Genomic DNA, 26246 nt, shown 5'->3' with positions numbered 1-26246 from the left:
ACCCAGAAGATGTCAATAGTCCTGTAGTGACTTTCAGATTCTCATCAGTTCTTTTTGGCACGACAAGCAGTCCATTTCTATTGCAAGCAACTCTAGATACTCATCTGAAGAAATCATCAAGTCCCTGTAAGACTGAAATCAGTCAAAATCTATATGTAGATAATTTTCAAGGGACAGTTAACAGTACTACTGAACTGTTACAGTTATATCAAGAGGCCAACAAGGAGCTACAAGGTGCCAACATGCCACTACAATCTTGGGCCTCTAATAATGCAACATTGAATAATCAAATAGCAAGAGATTACCCTGAATATCACGTACCAGAATCACAAAAGGTGTTAGGTATGGATTGGGATTTAATCTCGGACACAATATCGATCAAATCCGTGCCAGTAAATTACAACATCACTACAAAAAGGGATTTGCTTTCACAAGTTAGCAAAGTATTCGACCCACTTGGTCTACTAAATCCTTTGACTATCAAGTGACGTTTATTGGTGCAAGAAGCATGGAAGGCTAAGGTTGGTTGGGATGATCCACTACCAATCCAGTTACAAAAAGCTTGGATGGAAGTGGCTCAAGAACAAACTTTAGTTGAAAAGATAATCTTTCCGAGACACATAGTCGAGGAAAATGAAGAAGTATCACTACATGTATTCGCAGACTCGTCAGCCAAAGCTTTTGGAGCTTGTGCTTATTTAGTGACTTCTAATCAATCATATCTTATCACCTCTAAGGCCAGAGTCGCTCCATTAAAAAAGAGGACTTTGCCTCAGATGGAACTAACAGCACTGCTAACTGGCACACGCTTAGCAGTACATATTAAACAAGTCTTGTCTACCATGAACATCAAAGATGTCATTATATGGTCTGACAATGAAGCTGTCTTACAATGGGTACGAAACGACAACTGTCCAACTCCATATGTAAAAAATCGCGTCTCGGAAATTAAAGAAATTTCCGCAGGCTTTCAATTGTTGCATGTACCAACAAAGGATAATCCAGCTGATCTCTTATCAAGAGGTATGACATTTAAACAGTTTGCAAAGGCAGATATTTGGTTTCATGGGCCTCGATGGTTAGTGAATGGTAGTTGGCCTGAACAAAAGCCACACGTCATTACGACACAAACCATAACTACCACCAGGCAGCAAGCTCAAATATCAGTCTTGGATTGTACTCGTTACTCCTCACTCATCAAATTAATCAATGTAACACAGAACGTGTTTCATTATCTCAGGAAAAAAGGTATAAAATACACTTTTCCTGATGCACTTATCTATTGGGTAAGACAAGCCCAGAGAGAAACTTATGGGAATAACTATGAAAATCTTCCGCATAAGTTAAAACACAATCTCGGTCTGTGGATAGACCAAGAAAATCACAACATTCTGCGTTGTGGAGGGAGACTTAAACACGCAGATATCAATCTAGATACGGTGCATCCATGGCTTTTACCAAAAAATCATTGGATCACAAGGTTGATTGTGTTGCATACACATCAACAAATCATCAAACATGGAGGAGTGTTAGACACACTCACACAAATCAGACAGCAGTACTGGATTCCTCAGGGAAGACAGTCAGTCAAATCAATCTTGAAGAATTGCATGATATGCCGAAGGTACGATGCAAGAACTTGCTCTTATCCAGGGCCACCACCCCTACCAAAGGAACGAGTGGTCCATCTACAACCTTTCGAAACGACAGGAGTAGATTATACAGGAGCAATATATCTAACAGGGACTGCAGATAAGCAACCTATCAAGGCATACATCTGTCTGTTCACCTGTGCTACCACCAGGGCAGTACATCTAGAGGTAACACCCGATATGACTGCTCAATCATTTATTCAAGCTTTCCGCAGATTCGCAGCACGCCGATCATGCCCTAAGCTGATGATTTCAGATAACGGAGCAAACTTGGTAGCTGGAGAAGCATGTCTACGGGAAATCTGTTCCCATCCTGCAGTTACTTCCACACTGGAACAGCATCATTGCAGATGGAAATTTATCCCTCCGAGAGCCCCATGGCACGGAGGATTTTATGAACGGTTAATAGGAACTGTAAAAAGATCCTTGAGAAAATCTCTACACCGTCAGAAAATCAATCTTCAAGAGCTCCAGACAGTAATCACGGAAATAGAATCAAGGGTGAATAACCGGCCGTTGACTTACTTGTCTGAGGATCCTACTCAACATGAGCCATTAAGTCCTGCCCACCTAATGTATGGAAGACTTCTGACTCCAGTACCATCTCTAGTGGATGATGAGATCAGAGATCCCTCATATGTGGGTCAGAGCGAGTTGGTTCAGGGGTATAAGCATCTGTCCAGCATAATCCAAAAATGGAATGATATTTGGACAAAAGAATATCTTACATCTCTACGAGAACATCACTATGGGGCCAATGTCCCACATAATATAGCTAATCTCCAACCTGGCGATATTGTCTTGGTAGACAGTGATGGCCCTAGGGCTGACTGGCCATTAGGTAAAGTTGTCTCAGTCCATCCAGATAGTCAGGGGATTTTGAGAATAGTCAAAATCCTGTCTAAAGGAACAACTTCCCTGAAGACATTGGACAAACTCATCCACATGGAATCAGTGAGCCAGCTGCAGTTAGATCCTGAGAGACCTCAAGACACTCTAACTCCACATGACCCACAGACTCCTAACAGACACAATCGTCCACAACGGACAGCAGCACAAAAGTGCAAGCAAAATTTGCACTTGTATTATCAATCCAATGGAGAGTAAATAAATACATATGGTTACTATTGTCCTAAGTATTGGACTCTGTGCCAGTTCTCTCCCTCTGGAAGATGTGGGAAATTTTTACCCACCATATCTAATAATCATCTAAGAAATGTATAATTACTATATCATTTCTATATCATATCAAAATCATATCTAAATCGTATCAAAATCATATTAGAATCATTAAAGATTCATTATATAGCTTGATCCTGGATGACAATGGCACCATGAACACGTACGCAACAGGGGCCCTTTTGATGCCTACGTGACTTTGTACATGATCTCTCAAGGATCCAGAATCTTCTAGAAGGATTTGTTAATTAAAAAACTATTGGAACATTGATTCAACATCCGGTAGGGATAAAATCGAATCCTTAATAAGATTCAGTGGTACTTTCAAATACTACTTATAATCTTTAAATCTTATATCTAATTATATTATAATCACATCTTATTTCAATCATAAGTCTAGACTGTAAAAATAATCAATCAATATTCATAGAAGGCTACTGTGCACAGAGAGCATGGCAGGGCGATGGGGGGAGTGAAGCGCCCACCAACAAAGCCCAGCGGCACTCCGCGTTTGTTTACAAATGAGTGAACAAGTGACTGATCCTTAGCGAACATTACCAGCTCAAGGACACCTTATCTAATATTTTTTATCACCAGTGAATACTCTCTAGAACTGGGGGAGTACCTGGACAATATCTACAAGGAAAATCATAGAACATTCATAAAATAAGAGTGTATAGTGGAGATCACGGTGACACGGTTTCCTCCACCTTCATTCTTTATCTTTATCATATCATTCTTCTGCAACGCAGTTAAAGAAAAATCACGTAGCAACGCTACCAGATCATCATACAGCAACGCTGTAGCAAAATATCGTGCCTAAACTCAACAAGAGAGAGTTAATCAGTCTGGCAAACTTGTCAGACAGGCACCCCGACTGGCAGAGAAGTATATTGAAGGTTATTTGGTATATGATTGGCCAATTGTATGCTTGTGTAGCTTTAATATCCTATAAATCTGTCTGTTGGTTAAAAAGCGAGGCAAAGCCTCACATTTCGGTACGTTTATTAAAATTGTAGTGTAGCTGTGAATCTTATCCAAGCACTGAACCTCATGAGTGTCCATTCTGTCAGAAAAGAATTCAGCCTCAATAAGTAAGAACCTCACAAGTGTCCATAGTCTTGGAAGAGATTCACTCAAGCTAACTGTATCATATAAATTGAATATGTCTGCACATATATTTGAATATATAAATTAAGTTATCAATTGCTTGCTTAATTATTTTTAAGTTATCATATAAGTTCATTTAATTGAATGTAATTTCTAGTAGTTACTTAACAGTATTTAGACTACATTTAAGGTCATTTATTATACTTTTACAATTTAATTTGTTGGTTATAGTATAAGAATATATTGGCTGTTAAGTTATGGTGCTAGGTTAGACTATGTATGTTTAAATCCCTGATTTAAACAGAGCCAGTGTTCAGTCATACAACTGAATTTATTAAATCTTATCCTTGTATAAAATACAAGCTGATGTGAGATCCCTGTCTACAGGTGGATTGGAACTTCTATCAACTAAGTCATTCACCCCACCTGTCCCTTACAGCCCACAATCTGTCATTAGGAAAAGAGGATCTAGGATTTACAACCCTAGCTAGAGATTTTAATTGAATTAATTTGCAGACAGTAATTTTTTAATTTAGTTCAGTACAAGTCCCTGGTAGTCTCCTCTTATATCAATCCCAGCAGGTTTTTCCCACAATCACACTTTGGTGATGCATCACGGATAAAATCCATAGGAGCCATGGTGAGGGTTCGAACCAAAGCGGTGGGTGTTCCTAGGCACTCTCTATAGACAACTACGCCACGACATGGTCAAAAGAATTGCAACCTGGAATACTGCTGCACCCTCTGTTGGAACTGTTCGAACCTCCTGGGGTTCGAACCCTCATTATGGCTTACAGCTTTGCTTAAGAAAATTAATAGTATTCTACAAAATGTTCTCTCTCCGGTGAAGATAACAAGTAGACAAATAGTTTCTAAAGAAAGTGTTAAGACATAAAATGAATATTACAAAACAACTCCCAAGACACAGACGAGGCATTTACCAGGGTGTTGAAGGAGTGCAAACATTTCCTCCGTTTAACCTCATCCGCCAGAAATTTTCACGAAGTGATTATCACAAACGTCATTCAAACTCATCTTCAAAATTGCAGATTTATTACAAATTAAAAGATGGCTTCACAAAAAAGAAACTTTCTTAATAAAATGACTATATATTTCTTACCATTCTTTAAACAGCAACAATGGTAAGCAGAAAGAGCTATTATGATCAATGAAACACTCTCACTAGACAGTTTCAAGCCCCTGTTAGTCATTCATAAAAAAATGGAAGAAATGTTATATGTTTAAAGATTGCTGATAATAATTTAGATGTTTGTTTGACCAAAGTAATTGAAGTTACCAAAAAATCATTACATATTCAGAAAATATATTAATAATATAATTTAACTTGCAAACATATTTTAAAATTTGGTTTTATATTGTTCATAACGAGTTTTGAGTTATGATGAGGGCATATGACAAGAGGTATACCCTGCTATTCATTGTATATACAAAGATATTATTTATTTTTTAACGCCATTCAAACTGAAGTATATTTACTTTATACTAGAATCAAAGAAACATTAGTGTTTAGAATAATTCTTGAAGATTATCCTGTTGATCTTAACGCGACACGAAATCTTTCCTTGAACTTAGAGACACTTCTGACTGGCTAAACGTAGGAGCAAGGCCTTTGAGGTCTTGTGGAAGCTGCTAGTTTGAAGTTGCGTGGCTTAACTTTCAGAAAAATTTAAATTTTATTTATGAGGACCAAACGACAACTCAGAAGATGAAGAAGCGACAACGTTTCGGTCTGTTCTTGATCATTATCACCACACGACTTGATAATGGTCCAGGACGGACCGAAACGTCGTTACTTCTCCATCTTCCGAGTTGTGGTTTGGTCATCATATCTCCAGCCACGTTGTTGTGACTCGTCGTCTGCATAAATTATATTTAGTTTACCTGAAAGAGCCTCGTTGACGAATAGTCCGTCCATTAGGCCCAATACCTGGAGAGCAAATATTGTTAGCTAGGTCACCACACCAAAACTATTTTTGGGCCTATTTTCCGGGCAATATATATGCTTCATAAATCCTATACACACACAGTTAAGAGGAGGGGGTCGAGGTATCGAAGTCTGCACACGCAATATTGTGATCCACTAAGTGCTTTGGAATCTAATCTCTTTATTTTCATCGTTAATTTTATGTTTTCTCAAACGTGTTATTGATAACTTCTGCATGTTAGGAACTTTTTTATTGATAATCTCTTGTGTTTCCTCAGCGGCACTGGCAGGAGCGTCGGGGATGGTGGTGGGGATGGTGGCGGGGCAGCTAGGCAACGTCTTCCACGTGACCTACAGCGTCTCCGGGGCCATCCTCGGCCCCATGAATGGAGTCTTCCTGACCGGCATCTGCGCACCTTGGGTTACCACTAAGGTACAGGATATAACACCATCATGTTGTTACCTCAAGCATGCACACCGCCTGTAGTAGACCAGTAGTAGAAATTAATGTGTGTGTCTTTCATTAGCAGTAACAAAGAGAATTCTTAAATATCTGATGAAAATCTTACTGACCTAACAAATTCAGAGACCAGAAAATTGTAGCATTAAACATTGTGATAAACATCATGAGGGAACATTCATGTATGGAACTAACAGAGCAAGTACTCGGCAAAGTGATGTTATAATGGCAAGAATACGCATGAAATATAGACGTATCTGGAATCTTTCTCAAAACCTAAATGCCGAATACACCATGTATCCAACTTGAATGATCTCCAGGCACACGTGTATCAGAAAAACTCTTGCTCCTGAAGGATTCAAACCCGGTCAGCATGAGCCTCCATGCACCTTGGCATGTCCATTACTATAATAACTCAGCCACCGACTGTACTGGAAAGTCGTATGACTTTTAGTCCTAACTCCCGAGAGCTCTCGTGACTATATTGAGCACAGATATTTCTTCACATCACTGTAACATGAATAGAACATATATATATATATATATATATATATATATATATATATATATATATATATATATATATATATATTGTGACGGTAACGCGTTGGTGTTCGGCTGTTTAAGGCTAGGGGTATGGCCTCGTCACATAGTTATAAAAAAAAATAGAAAAACTGGAACTTCGTCTGTGGTAAGGTAAGGAGAAGACACACAAAACACAAGTAAAACTTTAACAATGAAATTTTAATTACGTTAAATAAATCAAAACATGAAAATAATGCACAAACAAATTCTTATAATAAAATCAATCAATCAAAATAATAAGAATACTTAAATGACACAATGAAAGTTACGTTAAGGCAAAATAACAAGAAGTGCAACACAAAGGTAAGTGGAGGTGCTGGAATATTGGCTTAAAGCCACCACCTCTCTCAGTACACGCTAACGTCTAGCTGGGAGGAGTGCTGGCTACAAAAGCACTGAACATTCTCAGGACTGATGTTGGGGCGACCCCAGACATCAGGTAGTATTGGGGGGGGCGAGGCAGGTGCAGCCAGACCGGCGACCAATCAGCGGAGCCGTAGCGATCAACGGGTAGTTTGGTGGTTGGAGTTCGAACAGGTGGCTGGCTGCATACGTTTTGCTCACCCTGGCAAGCCTTGCTGGTGTTGTTGTCGTTGTTGGACATTTCTTCCATAGTCCTTTTTATATAATTGTGAAGACGTAATTATGGAGGGAAGAGCAGGCTCAATCTCTTGAAGGAGATTATCGTCACAAACTCTCCCCCGAAGCCTGCGGTTCTGGAAGAAGTACGTCGTTATGTGGTGGAGTATTAGATGGAGTTGCTTCTACTTCATAAACTCTGGAGAGATCATGGGCTAAGATGTTGTCAGACTCTTGGTATAGCGTGTCTCCAGGTTGAATTTCTGCAGTTAGCAAGCCCATAGTAGAAGACGTTGAGATGAGAAGTGGCGTGCTGCAGGAGGTGTAGGGTGGTGTGGTCCGTATTGATGGTGGACCGAGCACTTTTCAGGTGTGGAGTGAAGTGCTGAAGCTTCAGGATGAGGAAGAGTAGCTCCTTGCCAATTGTTCCGTCGTTCCTTGTAGCAGTAGTCGCTGACAGGTGTATTCTTCTCGCCTCGTTGCTGCATCACGACACCACCATCGTCGGTACCATTGGCGTCGACATGGAGGATGTAGGGCTTATCTGACGAGGTGAGAGTGGAATTAGAAGAGGGCATAGGAGCACGAGTATTATCCTGAAAGCATTTGGGAAGATCATTAAGGATTTTGGAATTAGAAAGCGCCCGACTCCTTGTCAGTGCTTTCGGGGAGAAGAAGCCGGATGGTCTCACTGTGGATGTAGGGTTCTGTGAAGGTAGAACAATTAATCAAGACAGTGGGAGGAGTACCATTATATTGCTTCAGGAGGTTGACGTGGCACAGCTTGGGTCTTCCGCCGCCTATCTGGAGTCTCTATGACGTATGTGTTGTTGCTTCTGCACTCTTTGACGCAGTAGGGTCCTGAAAATCTGTTTTGTAAAGGTGAACCTGGGATAGGGAAATAGGCAAGGACGAAGTCTCCCGGCTTGAATTTTCTTACTTTGCTGGTCTGGTCGTAATGAGTCTTCATTCTCACCTGGGCTTTCAATAGATTATCATGGGCAAAGCGGTGGACTCTCTAGAATGTGTTGAAGGTTTTGAAGAAACTGGGGCACATTCTGATGCTCACTGAAGGTGGCATCTCTGAGAGAGTCCTTTGAAAGCCCTTAAGGGGAGTACGGCACTTACGGCCGTTAGAGCATCTCATAAGGAGATACTCCTAGGGACTCATTGGGGAGACTTCTGAAAATACACATTATTAGGTCAATCTGCTTATCCCAATCCTTCGAGGTTTCACTACAAAACTATTTTCAAGAGTGCTTGATGGTCTGATGACTACGTTCAAGAGAACCCTGTGAAGCAGGATGATAGGGGCTGGACAATACCTGTTTGATGTTGAAACTCCTCCAGTGTCCTTTTGAAGAGATCACTGGTGAAGTTGGTGCCACAGTCACTTTGAATCTCCCTGGGAAATCCGTATTGAGTGAAGATCTTCAATAGATGTTTGATAACCGTAGCAGCCGTGATGTTTCTTCACTGGAACTGCCTATGGGAAATCTGGTGGTAGGACACAGGATGGTTAGGATGTAGGCGTATACCTGAACTGGTCCGAGGTAAAGGACCAACACAGTCTATTATGAGTCTGTGGAAAGGTTCCGCAGGCACCTGTATGGGAATCAGTGGTGCTCTGGGAATGGAGACGTTCGGTTTGCCTAGCCATCTGACATGTATGACACTGTTTTACGTACTGTTTGACGTTATTTACCATACCTGGCCAGTAGTAGTCTTGACGAATCCCATGGTAAGTCTTGTTGAAGCCGTAGTGGGAGAATGCTCCGTGGGCCAGGTGTAGAATAGTGGGGCCGCAGGCTGGTGGGAATCACAAGTTGTTCGATGTTGGCCCAATCGTCCTCCTCCTTCAGTTTACTGGGTCTATATCTGCGGTAGAGCAAGTCGTTCTCTAGGAAGAACCCAGGAATACTGTCGGGTTGAGTCTCAGCCTGGAAAAACATGGTGTTAAAGTAAGATCTTCCATCTGCAACTTACGGAACTCCCAACTTGGTCAGGATGCGGGGGGTAGTTTCTGAGGGTCCTTGAGGGACAGCGGTAGCAGTAGAGTCAGCTGGCTGTGGACGTGCGGCTTGTGCACGGGTGGTCACGAGAACCGGAGGAGAAACTTCATCACTCTCTTGAACCTCTGCTGGAACATACTCAAGAATAGGGTTTATGGGCACAGAGTTACACACCTGGGGTTTGTCCATGACGATCAGGTTGGTCGGTTGCAGGTCTTCTGCCAAGTCGTTGCCTAGGAGAAGTTGCACTCCAGGCATGGGAAAAGGCTTTTCCCTGACGGCGACTTGGACTTCCCCGTTCACGTAGGGACAATTCAGGTGGACTCTGGCGAGAGGGTATGGAGTGGTAGCAGTGAGGTCAGTGATGAAGACTGTTTCCCCGGTGTAGACTATGTTGGGCACAGCCGACTTCAAGATGATCGATTGTAGAGCCGCTGTGTCCCTCAAGATCTTCAATTTGAAACGTCCCTCCGGATTTGAACCGTTGGCAGAGACAGTTCCAGTATACAGGTGGTTACTGAAAAGAGAAAGATCATTAACATCAACACCAACATTCATCACAGGCTTACCGGACTTAGGAGGAGTTGGTTTGGGTCGTTGTTGGTCAGTGGTTCCCTTGTATTGAGACTTACCACACTTGTCTATGGTATGTCCATAGAGTCTACAATATTTGCAGTACAGTTGTGAACCAGCTTGATCGGGGCTCACCTTCTCGTAACTGTACCACGACTTCTTACTGGAGGATGGTTCGGGTGTCAGCCGGTGGATGAGGCTGTAAGTGTCAGCCGACTTAGCACACTTCAGGTAGTCGGTTTCTTCTTTATCTGCTAAGTAGAGGCGGACAGGAGGCGGCACACGTCTCAAGAATTCTTCAACAAGCATCAGGTTGACGAGTTCTGTAAAAGTAGAGACATGTGCTGCTTCCAGCCATTTCATGAAATACCTCCGTTTCGTGTTAGCAAACTCGAGGAAGGTAGTGGTACTTGCCTTCAGGTGGTCACGGAATTTCCTTCTATAACTTTCAGTAGAGAGGAGGTAGGCGTCCAACACTGCTTGTTTCAGAGTGTAGTAGTCATTCTCAGACGCCAAAGTACTGAGTGTGACTGCAGCTCTACCTGTAAGATGGACTCTGAGAAGTGTGGCCCATTGGTCGACAGGCCAACTGAGTTGATTAGCAAGGGTTTCAAAGGTGGTAAAGAACACATCAACTTCTGCTTCTACAAAGGATGGCATTAACTTACTTGCATGTGATATATTAAAACTGACGGGAAGATTGGCAGTAGCTTGTTGGCGTTGAGTGAAGTGTGAAGTTTCCAAGGCGATTTCACGTTGACGACACTCTAGAGCCAGAGTCGCTTGTTGCTTGTCATGTTCGCGTTGTATTTCCAACTCGCGTTGTTTGGTTTCAAGCTGTAAGCGTTCCCGCTCCTGGAGTGTTTCAAGCTGTACTCGTTCACGTTCACGGAGTAATGCGACCTCGCGTTCGTGTTCTTCTCTCCTCAAAGCAGCTTCACGTTCTCTGAGGGTGATTTCTCGTTCTTGTTCTTCCTTCCTCAAAGCAGCTGCTTCCCTTTGCTGCTCACGTTCAATCTTGGCCAGCTCTAGTTTGAGTTTCAGCGTGGCCAAATCAGTTTTATCTGCAATATAGTAAGTTTCATGAGTTTCAGAGTCTATCTTACCTTGCTCTAAATAGTAATCCAGCAACAGGTTGTGTAGGTCATTTTTGTTGGCTTGGTAGGGAACTTCTAGTTGATACTCATGTGCAAGAGTTTGTAGTTCAGTCCTCTTGGCACGACTTAAAGTCCCTATTTCACCTGCTGGATTTGCACGGAAAGTTTGGAGACGAAACATGGTGAAATTAGCAAATAAAGGTACACGAATGTTCAATAATGAAATGTCAGAAACAGGACAACGTGGCAACTGGTACCTATCCTGTGTGATCTTTAACAATTAACGTTAAGTGAAAGATATTAAATGATTAGATTAAATCAAGGGCGCAGGAAATCTTGTACCCGGTACTCATGTAAGAGAATAAGGGCAAGAAAATCCTACTAACAAATGAAACAAAGTTTCGAAAACAAATGAAACAGTCAAATGCTTCAAAAGTAAAATTGGTAGTCCAAGGATGTAGGCATACCTTGCCAAGTCTCTATAGGACATAAAGCAAGTTTTTCCCACTGAATTTAATATGATACTTACAGAATTAGCGAACTTTTATGCTCTGAAAAAATAAGCTAATTCCCTACCGTTGTATGTATCATCATCTCTGACTGACGTGTAGGGGTGCGAGGTGTCAACTTGTGACGAGAACTGCTGCTGAGGTCCCAATTCAGCAACTAAAGTTCGAGCTAGAGGAACTATGGCCCTCTTTGTCCTCCTACAGTCAGATTGCAGAAGATTGGGTACTCTTGACCCGGGGCAGACCACAGTACCAGGTACCAATATGATGATCTGTCAGAATGAGAAATATTCAAGGGACATAGATGGTAAATACGAGTAATAACATGGAGGGAGAGATGACCAATTAAGAGTATGACTGCGGCCTACAGTCACCACGTAATCCAAAGTTGTCTCACCTTCACTATATGTTACTCTCGTAATGCACAATACACCGCACCTTATAAAAAATGAAATTGAATGAAAAATAGTAAAGCTACGTTAACAAAGTTAAATACGCTTACCATAAATTACCACTTGGCACCAGTACCTGAGTGAAGCTCCTAGGACAGGCCCCCATATAACTTGTGACGGTAACGCGTTGGTGTTCGGCTGTTTAAGGCTAGGGGTATGGCCTCGTCACATAGTTATAAAAAAAATAGAAAAACTGGAACTTCGTCTGTGGTAAGGTAAGGAGAAGACACACAAAACACAAGTAAAACTTTAACAATGAAATTTTAATTACGTTAAATAAATCAAAACATGAAAATAATGCACAAACAAATTCTTATAATAAAATCAATCAATCAAAATAATAAGAATACTTAAATGACACAATGAAAAGTTACGTTAAGGCAAAATAACAAGAAGTGCAACACAAAGGTAAGTGGGAGGTGCTGGAATATTGGCTTAAAGCCACCACCTCTCTCAGTACACGCTAACGTCTAGCTGGGAGGAGTGCTGGCTACGAAAGCACTGAACATTCTCAGGACTGATGTTGGGGCGACCCCAGACATCAGGTAGTATTGGGGGGGGCGAGGCAGGTGCAGCCAGACCGGCGACCAATCAGCGGAGCCGTAGCGATCAACGGGTAGTTTGGTGGTTGGAGTTCGAACAGGTGGCTGGCTGCATACGTTTTGCTCACCCTGGCAAGCCTTGCTGGTGTTGTTGTCGTTGTTGGACATTTCTTCCATAGTCTTTTTATATAATTGTGAAGACGTAATTATGGAGGGAAGAGCAGGCTCAATCTCTTGAAGGAGATTATCGTCACAATATATATATTATATATATATATATATATATATATATATATATATATATATATAATATATATATATATATAGTGACGGTAACGCGTTGGTGTTCGGCTGTTCAAAGCTAGGGGTATGGCCTCGTCACATATAAATAAAAAAAATAGAAAATCTGGAACTTCGTCTGTGGTAAGGTAAGGAGAAGACACACAAAACACAAGTAAATTTTAACAATGAAATTTTTATTACGTTAAATAAACAAAACATGAATAAAATGGACATACAAATTCGTATAATAAAATCAATCAATCAAAATAATAAGAAGAATTAAATGACAAAATGAAAAGTTACGTTAAGACAAGTGAGCAATAACAAGCTGTGCAATATACAATAAAATGAGAGGTGCAGGAATATTGGCTTTAAGCTATCACCTCTCTTAGTACACGTAAGCCAAAGCTTAGTCTACCAGGAAGAAGTGTTAACCGTATGAAAGCACTGAATATTCTGAGGACTGAGGTCGTGGCGGCCCCAGACATCAAGTAGTATGGTGGGTGGAGTGCAGTTGCAGCCAGACCGGCGGCCAATCAGCGAGGAGCCGGCAACAAGACAGGTAGTTTGGCGGTTTGAGGCTGAGCAGGTGTTCCTGGCTGCACACGTTTTGCGCTCTGGCAAACCTTGCTGGTGTTGTTGTCGTTGTTGGACATTTCTTCCATAGTAGTTTTATATATTTGTAACGGCGTATTTGTGGAGGGAAGAGCAGGCTCAATCTCTTGAAGGAGATTATCGTCACAATATATATATATATATATATATATATATATATATATATATATATATATATATATATATATATATATATTATATATATATATATACCACCACTGGTGCAAATGTGAGGACCCAGAGCCTCGGAGAAGAAAATAAGGAGTATTCAGAGAAGACCTTGTGGATTCACTGAACACTAATATTATCTTCTCCTACCACCCCCATTCTTTTGTATGTACACATATATATTTATTTTATTTAAACTTTATTACAAAAATGGAGTTACATAAAGGGTATATCTTGAGGTTATCTTGAGATGATTTCGGGGGCTTTTTAGTGTCCCCGCGGCCCGGTCCTCGACCAGGCCTCCACCCCCAGGAAGCAGCCTGTGACAGCTGACTAACACCCAGGTACCTATTTTATTGCTAGGTAACAGGGGCATAGGGTGAAAGAAACTATGCCCATTGTTTCTCGCCGGCGCCCGGGATCGAACCCAGGACCACAGGATCACAAGTCCAGCGTGCTGTCCGCTCGGCCGACCGGCTCCCTGTGTACAAATGTGACCAGTACAAAGATGATTATTTTAAATTGTCGAGTTCCTCCAGCTCCTCAGATGGCGGGCAGGAACCTTGAATGCATTGTGCATTTCCCCTCTGTATCGCTACGCTGATGCGCTAGAAAAGGAAGCTGGCAGCTCTAGGGTCCCTTGTTGTTTCAATGAGGCTAGAACCTAGTTCCTTCAAAAAAACTGGTAGCACTTTTGCGCCAGACGCCGAGTATTTCAGAAGCAATGGGGACAAAGCTGTAGTGGTGATCCAGTTCTATGTACTTACGGGATTTGGCTGTTTCCCTATGGGTGGCAGCGCCACCTGGTTGTGCAACGCTGAAGTCAATGTAGGTGTTAGCCAGGGTTGATAGGCATGTGTGGTCCCATACCAACTGCTTGCCATTCTTCCAGAGGTTCAATGTGATACCATCTGAGCGACCAATAAGAGCATCAGAGTTATGGGGCGTTAGGTAACGGGGCTCTCTTTCAGCTGGGCATCCAGCTGTCGTGAGGCTCCTCTTGATGATCTCGTTAACTTCACTGTGCCTCGAGTGCCACCCCCACTGTGCTTTGGCAGAGTAGGCCATGGTGATCGTACCTGTCAGCCACCACCTCGCGCAAATACACCTATATCTGGTGTGGATTGGGGCAGCAAGGCGGAGGGCCACAGCAATTCGGAGGGCGTGTGGTGCGAGACGCGGGCCAATTGCCGACATTGGGGTTGCTAACAGGAAATCCCCTGCATGTGGGGCTGCTACTGCTGTGAGGCGAACAATGTTGTGTTGTGCTGTTGCGGCACCCAGGCACTCTGCAGCAACTTGGTCTACAATGGGGCCATCCCAGCTGGATTGCTTGTGGGCTTTTGGGGATGGTGGTTGAGGTGATGGACCTGCACGAGAGGCCCACTCGGTGGCACAGTGTGTGAAATTGGGATCATGAACACCTGCCAGCTGATGTAAGTAGGCAGACAGAATTTCCTTCACAATGTCGTCGGATGCCGATGAGGAGGACAGGAAGGCTGGAACAGCAATTTGCCTTGCTGTTCGAACTCCGAGGCCCCCAAGTCTTACGGGAAGAGAGGCTTGTTTTCACTGTAGGTCATCAAGAGAGAGAGGTTGAGGGCTTTTTCTAGCATTGATTTCAGTAACCGGTCATACTCACCTAGTCTTTGGCTACTGTAAGATGGTGAACACCTCAGAAAGTAGGTTAACCTGGGGAGGGACAGACATCTGGTGATGAGGTAGAGTCATGAGCATCAGATCATGAGCATCAATATCTTGAATCCTCCCATCCATCCTCTTAAGGTTGGCGGTTTTCTTATCAAGGATTTTCTTATCATCGATGGTCTTCAACTCCAAGGGTTTCCTAGGAGTGTGCTGTCTTCAGGTTTAGTTATATAGATATTTGGCAGAAAACCCTCTATTCTCTCTACGATGCCCTGGTTGGAACATATTATTTTACATTTAGAAGGGTTCAGGGTGAGGCCTAAAACTGCACCTTGCTCCTGGATTTTTCTGATGTCATCCAGGAGAGAGTTTGGGAACCAGCTAGGGTACCATCATCCCAGAACCAGATGTTAAGCTCGCTGGGCAGGACTTCTGTGACTTATATGTATGTCGTACCCAGTAGCCAGAACGCACTTCTCGGCCTACTATGCAAGGTCCGATTTGCCTAATAGGCAGAGTGATTTGCTTTATTTCCATAAATTGTTTCCGATTGGTTTATTTGAATTATTATTATTATATTATACTGGGAACATAAATAATTGACTTGGTTATATTGGTTTAGGCTAGGTTAAAATAGGTTACGTTAGGTTCGGTCATATATCTACGTTAGTTTTAACTCAAATTAAATAAAATGAACTCATACATAATGAAATAGATTGGTCTATCATTTCATAAGAAAAAAAGTAGAAAAATATATAAAATATAAGGACCTGCCTTTAGTAGGGAGATTTACGCTAATACCTGTCCCTACCATCTGGACAGGTGGTGCAAAGGTGCGCACCACGTGTCCAGGTGATTAATTAGGGGACGTGTAATGTAAGAAAAGTTAAGTTGTTAATGTAAGAAAGGTTACGTTAATAACGTACAATAGAAAAAATGGTGAACTCTGCATTTAGTGTCTACCGTGTTACAATAGCCGTGACGACTTCGTGGTGTTGGAGGTAGGCATCATCTGGCTCAGTGTTGGGATGTGTTCTTTGTAAGGGTCGGTTATCACGGGGGGGGGGGGATTTTGAAAGGAAGGCGATTAATTGGTTGAGTGAGATGTAGGAAGAGCATAACAGGTACGGAGCTTAACTTCCAGAGTTAAGCTCCGTCCTCGTTATGTTGGTCAGAGCAAGTGTAGTGGTTTGGTGGGGTTATAGCTTTTAGAAAGTGTGAGATAAGCCTTTATAGAATGACATCGTAATACGATTCAGAACTGTGTAGACAGTCACCGCCTTCCACCTTAGCTGAAGAGGTGAAGAGGGGAGAGAGAGAGAGAGAGAGAGAGAGAGAGAGAGAGAGAGAGAGAGAGAGAGAGAGAGAGAGAGAGACAGAGAGAGAGACATGAGAGAGAGAGAGAGAGAGAGAGAGAGGAGAGAGAGAGAGAGAGAGAGAGAGAGAGAGAGAGAGAGAGAGAGAGAGAGAGAGACTCCGTACCTCAGGAGTTTGATAGGAACAACATGGCAACCAATAATATAATAGACCAGCTTCAGTTGCCTGCAGGAATGGCTCAAGACTCTTAATCATAATAAGGGGCACGATTTCAACCATGGAAAGATAGACTGGGAGAATGGGGACCCACATGTTGGTGCAGATACATGGAGAGATAAATTCTTGGAAGCGGCAACAAGGAACATTCTATGCCAGTATCTTAGGGAACCCACAAGAGTGAGAGGCAATGATAAACCAGCTAGACTCAACTTGATATTCACCCTGAATGAGTCAAAAATAAGGAAGTCAAAGTTGAAGCCCCCATAGGAATGAGTGACCACAGTGTACTGACTTTTGAGTACTTGGTGGACGCAGGGATAACCTATCCAAGGATGGGATCCGAGGGGAAAATTCTAAATTACCGAAGAGGAAAATATGACGAGATGAGGAACTTCCTCAGGGGAATACCATGGGAAACAGAACTTAGAGACAAGAATGTGCAGGACATGATGGATTTTGTCACTCAGAAGTGCCAGGAAGCTGCAGACAGGTTTATCCCGGTCCAAAAGGAGAAAAACGAAAAACAACAGAAAAACCCATGGTTCAACCAGGAATGCAAGGTAGCGAAGCAACTGAGTAAAAGAACATGGAGAAACTACAGAAATAACAGAACACCGGAGAGCAGGGAGAGATACCAGAGGGCCAGAAATGAGTACCTCAGAGTGAGGAGGGAAGCAAAGAGACATAGTATTGTCATATATGACATATATGACATAGAGACAAAAGTATGAAAATGACATAGCGAGTAAAGCCAAGACCCAACCAAAGCTGCTCCACAGCCACATCAGGAGGAAAACAGCAGTGAAGGAACAAGTGATGAAATTGAAAAAGGGGAGAACAGATACACAGAGAATGACAAGGAGTGTGTGAAGAACTCAACAAGAGATTCCAGGAGGTCTTCACAATAGAACAAAGAGAAGCCCCTACACTAAATGAGGAGGAGACAAACCAAGCAACCTTGTGGAATTTGACCTCACCTGTGATGAGGTCAAAAGGTGTCTGCTGGAGCTGGATGTGACAAAGGCTGTTGGGCCTGACAGAATCTCACCGTGGATACTAAAGGAAGGTGAAGAAGCACTAAGTGAGCCACTCTCTATGGTGTATAACAGGTCACTGGAAACAGGAGACCTACCAGAAAGGTGGAAGACGGCTAACGGAGTCCCAATATACAAGAAGGGTGACAGGCAAGAGGCACTGAACTCCAAGCCAGTTTCCCTAACTTGTATACCATGCAAGGTGATGGAGAAGATCGTGAGGAAAAGGCTCGTATAGCATCTGGAGGGAAATAACTTTGTAACACACCACCAACATGGGTTCAGAGATGGTAAATCGTGCCTCACAGGTTTAATATAATTCTATGACCAGGCAACAAAAATTAGGCAGGAAAGAGAAGGGTGGGCGACTGCATTTTCCTGGACTGCCAGAAAGCCTTTGACACAGTACCCCATAAAAGGCTGTTAAAAATGTTGGAGCAACAGGCAGGAGTAAAAGGGAAGGTGCTCCAGTGGATAAGGGAGTACTTAAGCAACAGGAAACAGCGAGTAACAGGGAGGGGAGACATCAGAGTGGTGAGATGTCACCAGCGGGGTCCCACAGGGCTCAGTACTTGGACCCATCCTGTTTCTAATATATGTAAACTATCTTCCGAAGGGTACAGACTCGTTCCTCTCAATGTTTGCTGATGATGCAAAAATTATGAGAAGAATCAAGACGGATGAAGATAGACAGAGTCCATAGGATGACCTGGACAAACTGGAGGAATGGTCTAGAATATGACTGCTAAAGTTCAACTCAGGAAAGTGTTAGGTAATGAAATTAGGCGAAGGGAGCAGGAGGCTGAACACACGGTACCATCTGGGAGGTGAAATCCTGCAAGAGTCAAATAGAGAGGATCTGGGGGTTGATATCACACCGAACCTGTCCCCAGAGGCCCACATCAAAAGAATATCATCAGCGGCATATGCTAGACTGGCCAACATAAGAACTGCCTTTAGAAACTTGTGTAAGGAATCTTTCAGAACCCTGTATACCACTTATGTAAGACAATTCTGGAATATGCAACTCCAGCCTGGAGTACATACCTAGTTAAACACAAGACAAAGTTAGAGAAGATTCAGTGGTATGCAACCAGGTTCGTCCCGGAACTGGGAGGTATGAGCTACGAGGAAAGGCTAAAGGTGCTGAACCCTGGAAAATAGAAGAGTACGGGATGACGTGATAACCACCTACAAAATTCTCAGGGGAATTGACAGGGTGGACAAAGACAAACTCTTCAGCATGGGTGGGACACGAACACGGGGAAACAGGTGGAAACTTAGTACCCAGATGAGCCACAGAGAAGTTAGAAAGAATTTTTTCAGTGTCAGAGTAGTTAATAAATGGAATGCATTAGGCAGAGATGTGGTGGAGGCTGACTCCATACACAGTTACAAGTGTAGATATGATAGAGCCCAATAGGCTCAGGAATCTTTACACCAGTTGATTGACAGTGTAGAGGCGGGACCAAAGAGACAAAGCTCAAACCCCGAGAGCACAATTAGGTGAGTAGGTGAGTACATACACACACACACACACACACACACACACACACAAACACACACACACACACGCACTCACACACACACACAGAGGCCGATTTGTATGCCGCCGACGGTAGGGGACACACACGATTAGTGAGATCCACGGAAATTCGTCAATTTCTCGAGACATTGAAGGAGTATAGAGGCTACATCATAGTATTTGGCCTCTCGCAGTGTGTAGCTGGCAGGGTGCAACATAGCATAGTCATATGCAAGCGATAGTGCGAAGAAACCAAAGTGGAGCTAGTGGCATCACTGGTGCATATAAGTGTGGAGGACCGCGTGGAGTGACCTTACCTGACGGCCAGGTGGGACGACCCGCCGTGGAACTGCCTGATTGTGTTTGTTGAGTGGTGACTGTGATCAGTGGTACAGTAAATTAGTGAACTGTAACACAACGATACAGTGACTGACCGCAGAGCTTTGTGTAGATCGAGAAGAACCGACATCATCAATCTACTAGCACTTAGTGAATCACCAAGTGGGAGACAACGACGGAGCACCATCGTCAACCATACGTCGCCATTACTCATCTAGTTGTGTGAGCAGAAAGGCAAACTGGTATGTACCCCTCTCTGGTCAATTAAGCTGGTGTACAGTGTGAGGTAAAATTATCAAATTCTTGTTCAGGATAGCATATATATATATTTAAAATCTCAAAGTGGCTCATTTTGGGTAGAAGTCAACGCTTACGGGAACTCGTGACACACGCACGCACGCAAGCACACACACACGCCCAAGTACATATGCACGCACACACGCACGCACATGCAAAAACACACACATAGCACAAAAACGCACACATAGGTTAGCATACCGAAAGGGAAACTATGAGGGGATAAGAAAATTCCTAACAGATATAGCATGGGAAACAGAGCTCAGGGGAAAGACGGCCCAAGATATGATGGATTACATCACGCAGAAGTGCAAGGACGCAGCGAACAAGTTTGTCCCAGTCCAAAAGGAAAACAGAGAAATGAAGATGAGAAACCCATGGTTTAATCAAAGATGTAGGCTAGCTAAGCAGCAAAGTAAAAGGGCATGGAGAAACTATAGGAATAACAGGACACTGGAGAGCAGAGAAAGATACCAGAATGCCAGGAATGAATATGTCAGGATGAGAAGAGAGGCAGAAAGACAATACGAAAATGACATCGCAAGCAAGGCAAAGACTCAGCCTAAATTGTTGCATAGCCACATTAGGAGAAAAACAACAGTAAAGGAACAGGTTATGAGATTAAGGATAGGGGCGGAAGGATTCACTACAAATGACAAGGAAGTGTGTGAGGAATTGAATAAGAAATTCCAGGAGGTCTTCACCTTAGAACAAGGAGAAATTCCAGAGGTAAGTGAGGGAATAGCTAACCAGGAACCACTGGAAGAGTTTGAGATTACCAGTGGGGAAGTAAGGAAGTGTTTACTAGAGTTGGACGTGACAAAGGCTATAGGCCCAGATGGAATCTCCCCTTGGGTTCTAAAGGAAGGAGCAAGAGAACTGAGCCTACCACTCTCCATAGTGTATAACAAATCACTGGCAACAGGGGAACTGCCAGATATTTGGAAAGCAGCTAACGTAGTCCCGATATACAAGAAAGGGGATAGACAGGAGGCACTGAACTACAGGCCAGTGTCCCTAACCTGCATACCATGCAAGCTGATGGAGAAGATTGTGCGAAAAAACTAGTGGAGCATCTGGAGCGAAGGAACTTTGTAACACAGCATCAACATGAGTTCAGGGATGGCAGGTCCTGCCTCACAGGGTTACTTGAATTCTACGACCAGGCAACAAAAATAAGGCAAGAAAGAGAAGGGTGGGCAAACTGCATATTTTTGGATTGTCAGAAAGCCTTTGATACAGTGCCACACAAGAGGCTAGTGCGAAAGTTGGAGATGCAGGCTGGAGTGAGAGGGAAGGTACTCCGGTGGATAGAGGAATACCTAAGCAACAGGAGACAACGAGTCTGTGTGAGGGGTGAGGTCTCAGATTGGCGAGACGTCACAAGTGGAGTCCCGCAGGGGTCAGTCCTTGGACCTATACTGTTTCTGGTATATGTAAATGATCTCCCAGAGGGTATAGATTCGTTCCTCTCAATGTTTGCCGACGATGCAAAAATTATGAGGAGGATTGAAACAGAGGATGATAGTAGGAGGCTACAAGATGACCTGGATAGACTGAGTGAATGGTCCAACAAATGGCTGTTGAAGTTCAACCCGAGTAAATGCAAAGTAATGAAACTAGGAAGTGGAAACAGGAGGCCAGGCACAGGATACAGAATAGGAGATGAAGTACTTAATGAAACAGACAGAGAGAAAGATCTAGGAGTTGATATCACACCAAACCTGTCTCCTGAAGCCCACATAAAGAGAATAACGTCTGCGGCATATGCGAGGCTGGCAAACATCAGAACGGCGTTCAGGAACCTGTGTAAGGAATCATTCAGAATCTTGTACACCACATATGTAAGACCAATCCTGGAGTATGCGGCCCCAGCATGGAGCCCGTACCTTGTCAAGCACAAGACGAAGCTGGAAAAAGTCCAAAGGTATGCTACTAGACTAGTCCCAGAACTAAGAGGCATGAGTTATGAGGAAAGGCTGCGGGAAATGCACCTCACGACACTGGAAGACAGAAGTGTAAGGGGGGACATGATCACAACCTACAAAATCCTCAGGGGAATCGACCGGGTAAACAAGGATGAACTATTCAACACTGGTGGGACGCGAACAAGGGAACACAGGTGGAAGCTGAGTACCCAAATGAGCCACAGAGACGTTAGAAAGAACTTTTTCAGTGTCAGAGTAGTTAGTAAATGGAATGCATTAGGAAGTGATGTGGTGGAGGCTGACTCCATACACAGTTTCAAATGTAGATATGATAGAGCCCAATAGGCTCAGGAATCTGTACACCAGTTGATTGACGGTTGAGAGGCGGGACCAAAGAGCCAGAGCTCAACCCCCGCAAGCACAATTAGGTGAGTACACAGGCGGGATCCAAGAGTCAATGCTCGATCCTGCAGACACAATTAGGTGAGTACACACACACGCACACATAAACGTTCGGTCAGGGAAGAAAGGATTAACACCTTTGTGGAAAGAGGTAAGACCCCAGTATACCCCACCTCCTCTCTTATCTCGCATCTGACCTGACCTGACCTGGTCGCCACCACCGCCCCCACCCCCCGTCCTCCGCATCCCCCTTACACATACTCTCTCCCTCTCTCCCTCTCTCTCTCTCTCTCTCTCTCTCTCTCTCTCTCTCTCTCTCTCTCTCTCTCTCTCTCTCTCTCTCTCTCTCTCTCTCTCTCTCTCTCTCTCTCTCCCTCTCTCCTCTCCTCCTCCCCCCCTCTCTATCTCTCTCTCCCCCACCCCGCTGTGCCCTTCTGACAAATCCTATCATGGCATATCTAGGAATAGGGGTTAAGCATGACAGCCAAAGGCAACAGGGGAACAGGGAAAAGTTCAGGTGAGGAAATAAAGGAAATGTTCACCCAGTTTTTGGAGGACATCAAGAGTGAGATGCAGGAAATGAAGAATGAAATGAACAACCTAAAAGAGAGCTGACAGCAGCAAAGGAGGAGATTAGGGCCCTCAAAGAGAACAGTATCGATGCTGAGACTCAGATAACCACCCAGGGAGAAGGTGGTAATAGTATTTTGGAAGAGAATGCCACAATAAAAGCAACATTTGCAGAAATGCTAAAAAAAACTCTAAAGTAATGTCTGCAGTGATTTAGGTAGCCATGAAAGCAGCCACCTCACAGGAAGCAGCACGCTCCACTAGCCAGCTGCTGGAAAGGAAAAGATCAGTGGTAGCTGTGGGTATTAAGAGCAGGAAAGCTCTAATAGGAAAAAGTGGAATGATGAAGGCAAAGTGGCAGTGAATGAAATACTGTAGGCACTGGACATGGAAGGGGCTGAGAATAGCATTGAGAAGGTTTTCAGGTTAGGCTGGTACAAAAAAGACCGAGACCGTGTGTTAAAGATAGTGTTTGCAAACGAGAACACAAAGGACACGATTCTAACAAAGAAAAGCCACCTGCAACATGTGGGAGAATTCAAAAAAGTATTCCTCCAGAGGGACATGACATGGGAGGAGAGGGCCATGGCGACAGAAGCAAGGAAGAAGCGCAGAGCGAGAGAGGAAAACCAAGAAACCACAGCTCCCAGCACATCACCCCCAGAAGCGAGGGGGGAACCCACAACCAGCTACCCAGTAACACCAGCAGGGAGGGCAACCCCACTACCCTCCTCTGCATAGAAAACTCCCCTTTCCTTCCTGTCCTCCCACCCCTTTCACCCCCATACCCTCCCTATCCCTCCCCCTTCACTTGACCCCCCACCCCTCATTCCAGTATCCTCTACAACCCTGGTATGCACCTCACAAATCCTCACACCTATGGCACAGCTTCCTCCACCAGCAGAACACTCACCAAGGAGGAGATTTGAGAAGGGACAGAAGAAAGTGAGCCTCAAGGCAATGTACACTAACATAGACGGTATTACAAATAAAGCAAATGAACTTGGAGAATGGGTTATCTTGAGGATATCTTGAGATGATTTCGGGGCTTTAGTGTCCCCGCGGCCCGGTCCTCGACCAGGCCTCCACCCCCAGGAAGCAGCCCGTGACAGCTGACTAACTCAGAGGTACCTATTTACTGCTAGGTAACAGGGGCATTCAGGGTGAAAGAAACTTTGCCCATTTGTTTCTGCCTCGTGCGGGAATCGAACCCGCGCCACAGAATTACGAATCCTGCGCGCTATCCACCAGGCTACGAGGCCCCTAGAGGAAAACCCAGACATAATAGCTCTCACAGAAACAAAGCTGACGAAAACAATAACAAATGCAGTGTTCCCGCAGGACTATTATGTTATAAGGAAAGAGAGAAAAGGAAGAGGTGGTGGTAGTGTAGCTCTGCTGGTAAGAAAAGGCTGGGATTTTGAGGAGTTGGTTGTTCAGGGATGTGAAGGTTTCAGTGACTACATAATAGGAAAAATAACAACTGGAGGGCAACAAATTATAGTCGTAGTCATACATAATCCACCACCAAATGACAGAAGACCCAGACAGGAATATGATAGAAACAATATGGCCACTATTAACATAATAGAGAGAGAGCAGCTTCTGTTGCTAGTAGGAATGTATTTGGATTACTAATCATGGGAGACTTCAACCATGGGAAGATAGATTGGGAGAACAGAGACCCGCATGGAGGACCAGAAACATCGAGAGCTAAGCTGCTGGACGTGGCAACAAGAAACTTTCTAAGCCAGCACATCAAGGATCCAACAAGAATGAGAGGAGAAGATGAACCAGCAATGCTGGATCTGATATTTACCCTAAATGAGGGGGATATAAAGGAAGTCAAGATGGAAGCACCCTTGGGAATGAGTGATCAGAGTGTATTGAACTTGAGTACCTGGTAGAGCTAGGAATTATCCCCCCGAAAAAAACTATGAAACAAAAGGCTGGCATACTAAAAGGGAAATTATGAGATGAGAAGCTTCCTAAGGGAAATACCTTGGGACAGACCTCAGAGCTAAGTCTGTACAAGATATGATGGACTATGTCACCCAAAAGTGTCAGGAGGCAGTAAGCAGATACATCCCGGCCCAAAAGGAAAAATCCGAGAAGCAAGAAGAATCTATGGTATAATAGGGCATGTATGGAAGCAAAGTAACTGAACAAAAGGGCGTGGAGGAACTTCCGGAATAACAGAACACCAGAAAGCAGAGAGAGATACCAGAGAACCAGGAATGAGTATGTCAGGGTGAGAAGAGAAGCAGAGAAAAGTTATGAAAATTATATAGAAAACAAAGCCAAGACCGAACCAAAGCTACGCCACAGTCATATCAGAAGGAAAACAACAGTGAAAGAACAGGTATTGAAACTTTGAACAGGCGAGGACAGGTATACAGAGAATGACAAAGAGGTGTGTGATGAACTCAACAAGAGGTCGGCCGAGCGGACAGCACACTGGACTTGTGCTCCTGTGGTCCCGGGTTCGATCCCAGGCGCCGGCGAGAAACAATGGGTTAAGTTTCTTTCACCCTATGCCCCTGTTACCTAGCAGTAAAATAGATACCTGGGTGTTAGTCAGCTGTCACGGGCTGCTTCCTGGAGGTGGAGGCCTGGTCGAGGACCGGGCCGCGGGGACACTAAAGCCCCGAAATCATCTCAAGATAACCTCAAGATAACCTCAAGGAGAGGTTCCAAGAGGTCTTCACAACAGAACAAGGTGAGGTCACTGTGCTAGGAGAAAGGGAAGTAAACCAGTCGGCCTTGGAGAGTTCGAAATTACGAGAGAGGAGGTCATGAGACACCTGCTGGATCTGGATGTTAGAAAGGCTGTTGGTCCAGACGGGATCTCGCCATGGGTACTGAAAGAGTGCGCAGAGGCACTTTGCTTGCCACTCTCCATAGTGTATAGTAGGTCACTGGAGACTGGAGACCTACCAGAAATATGGAAGATGGCGAATGTGGTCCCAATATACAAAAAGGGCGACAGGCAAGAGGCACTGAGCTACAGGCCAATGTCCTTGACTTGTATACCATGCAAGGTGATGGAGAAGATCGTGAGAAAAAACCTGGTAGCCCATCTGGAGAGAAGGGACTTCGTGACAAATCTCCAACATGGGTTCAGGGAGGGTAAATCTTGCCTGACTGGCTTAATAAAATTCTACGACCAGGTGACAAGATTAAGCAAGAAAGAGAGGGCTTGGCGGAC

General features: G+C 43.8%; 1 protein-coding gene across 1 annotated transcript in view; it reads left to right on the top strand.

Annotated features, from left to right (window-relative positions):
• Window positions 1-26246, top strand: part of LOC123751613 (sodium-coupled monocarboxylate transporter 1) — a 251420-nt gene that overhangs the window by 123950 nt on the left and 101224 nt on the right. The window contains 1 exon segment of the mRNA XM_069317457.1: window positions 6165-6319. Within this exon segment, the coding sequence (XP_069173558.1) occupies window positions 6165-6319 (155 nt within the window).

Source organism: Procambarus clarkii, chromosome 87 (assembly GCF_040958095.1).
Source record: "Procambarus clarkii isolate CNS0578487 chromosome 87, FALCON_Pclarkii_2.0, whole genome shotgun sequence".
Classification (NCBI taxonomy): domain Eukaryota; kingdom Metazoa; phylum Arthropoda; class Malacostraca; order Decapoda; family Cambaridae; genus Procambarus; species Procambarus clarkii.
This window is presented reverse-complemented; position numbering and strand designations above follow the sequence as displayed.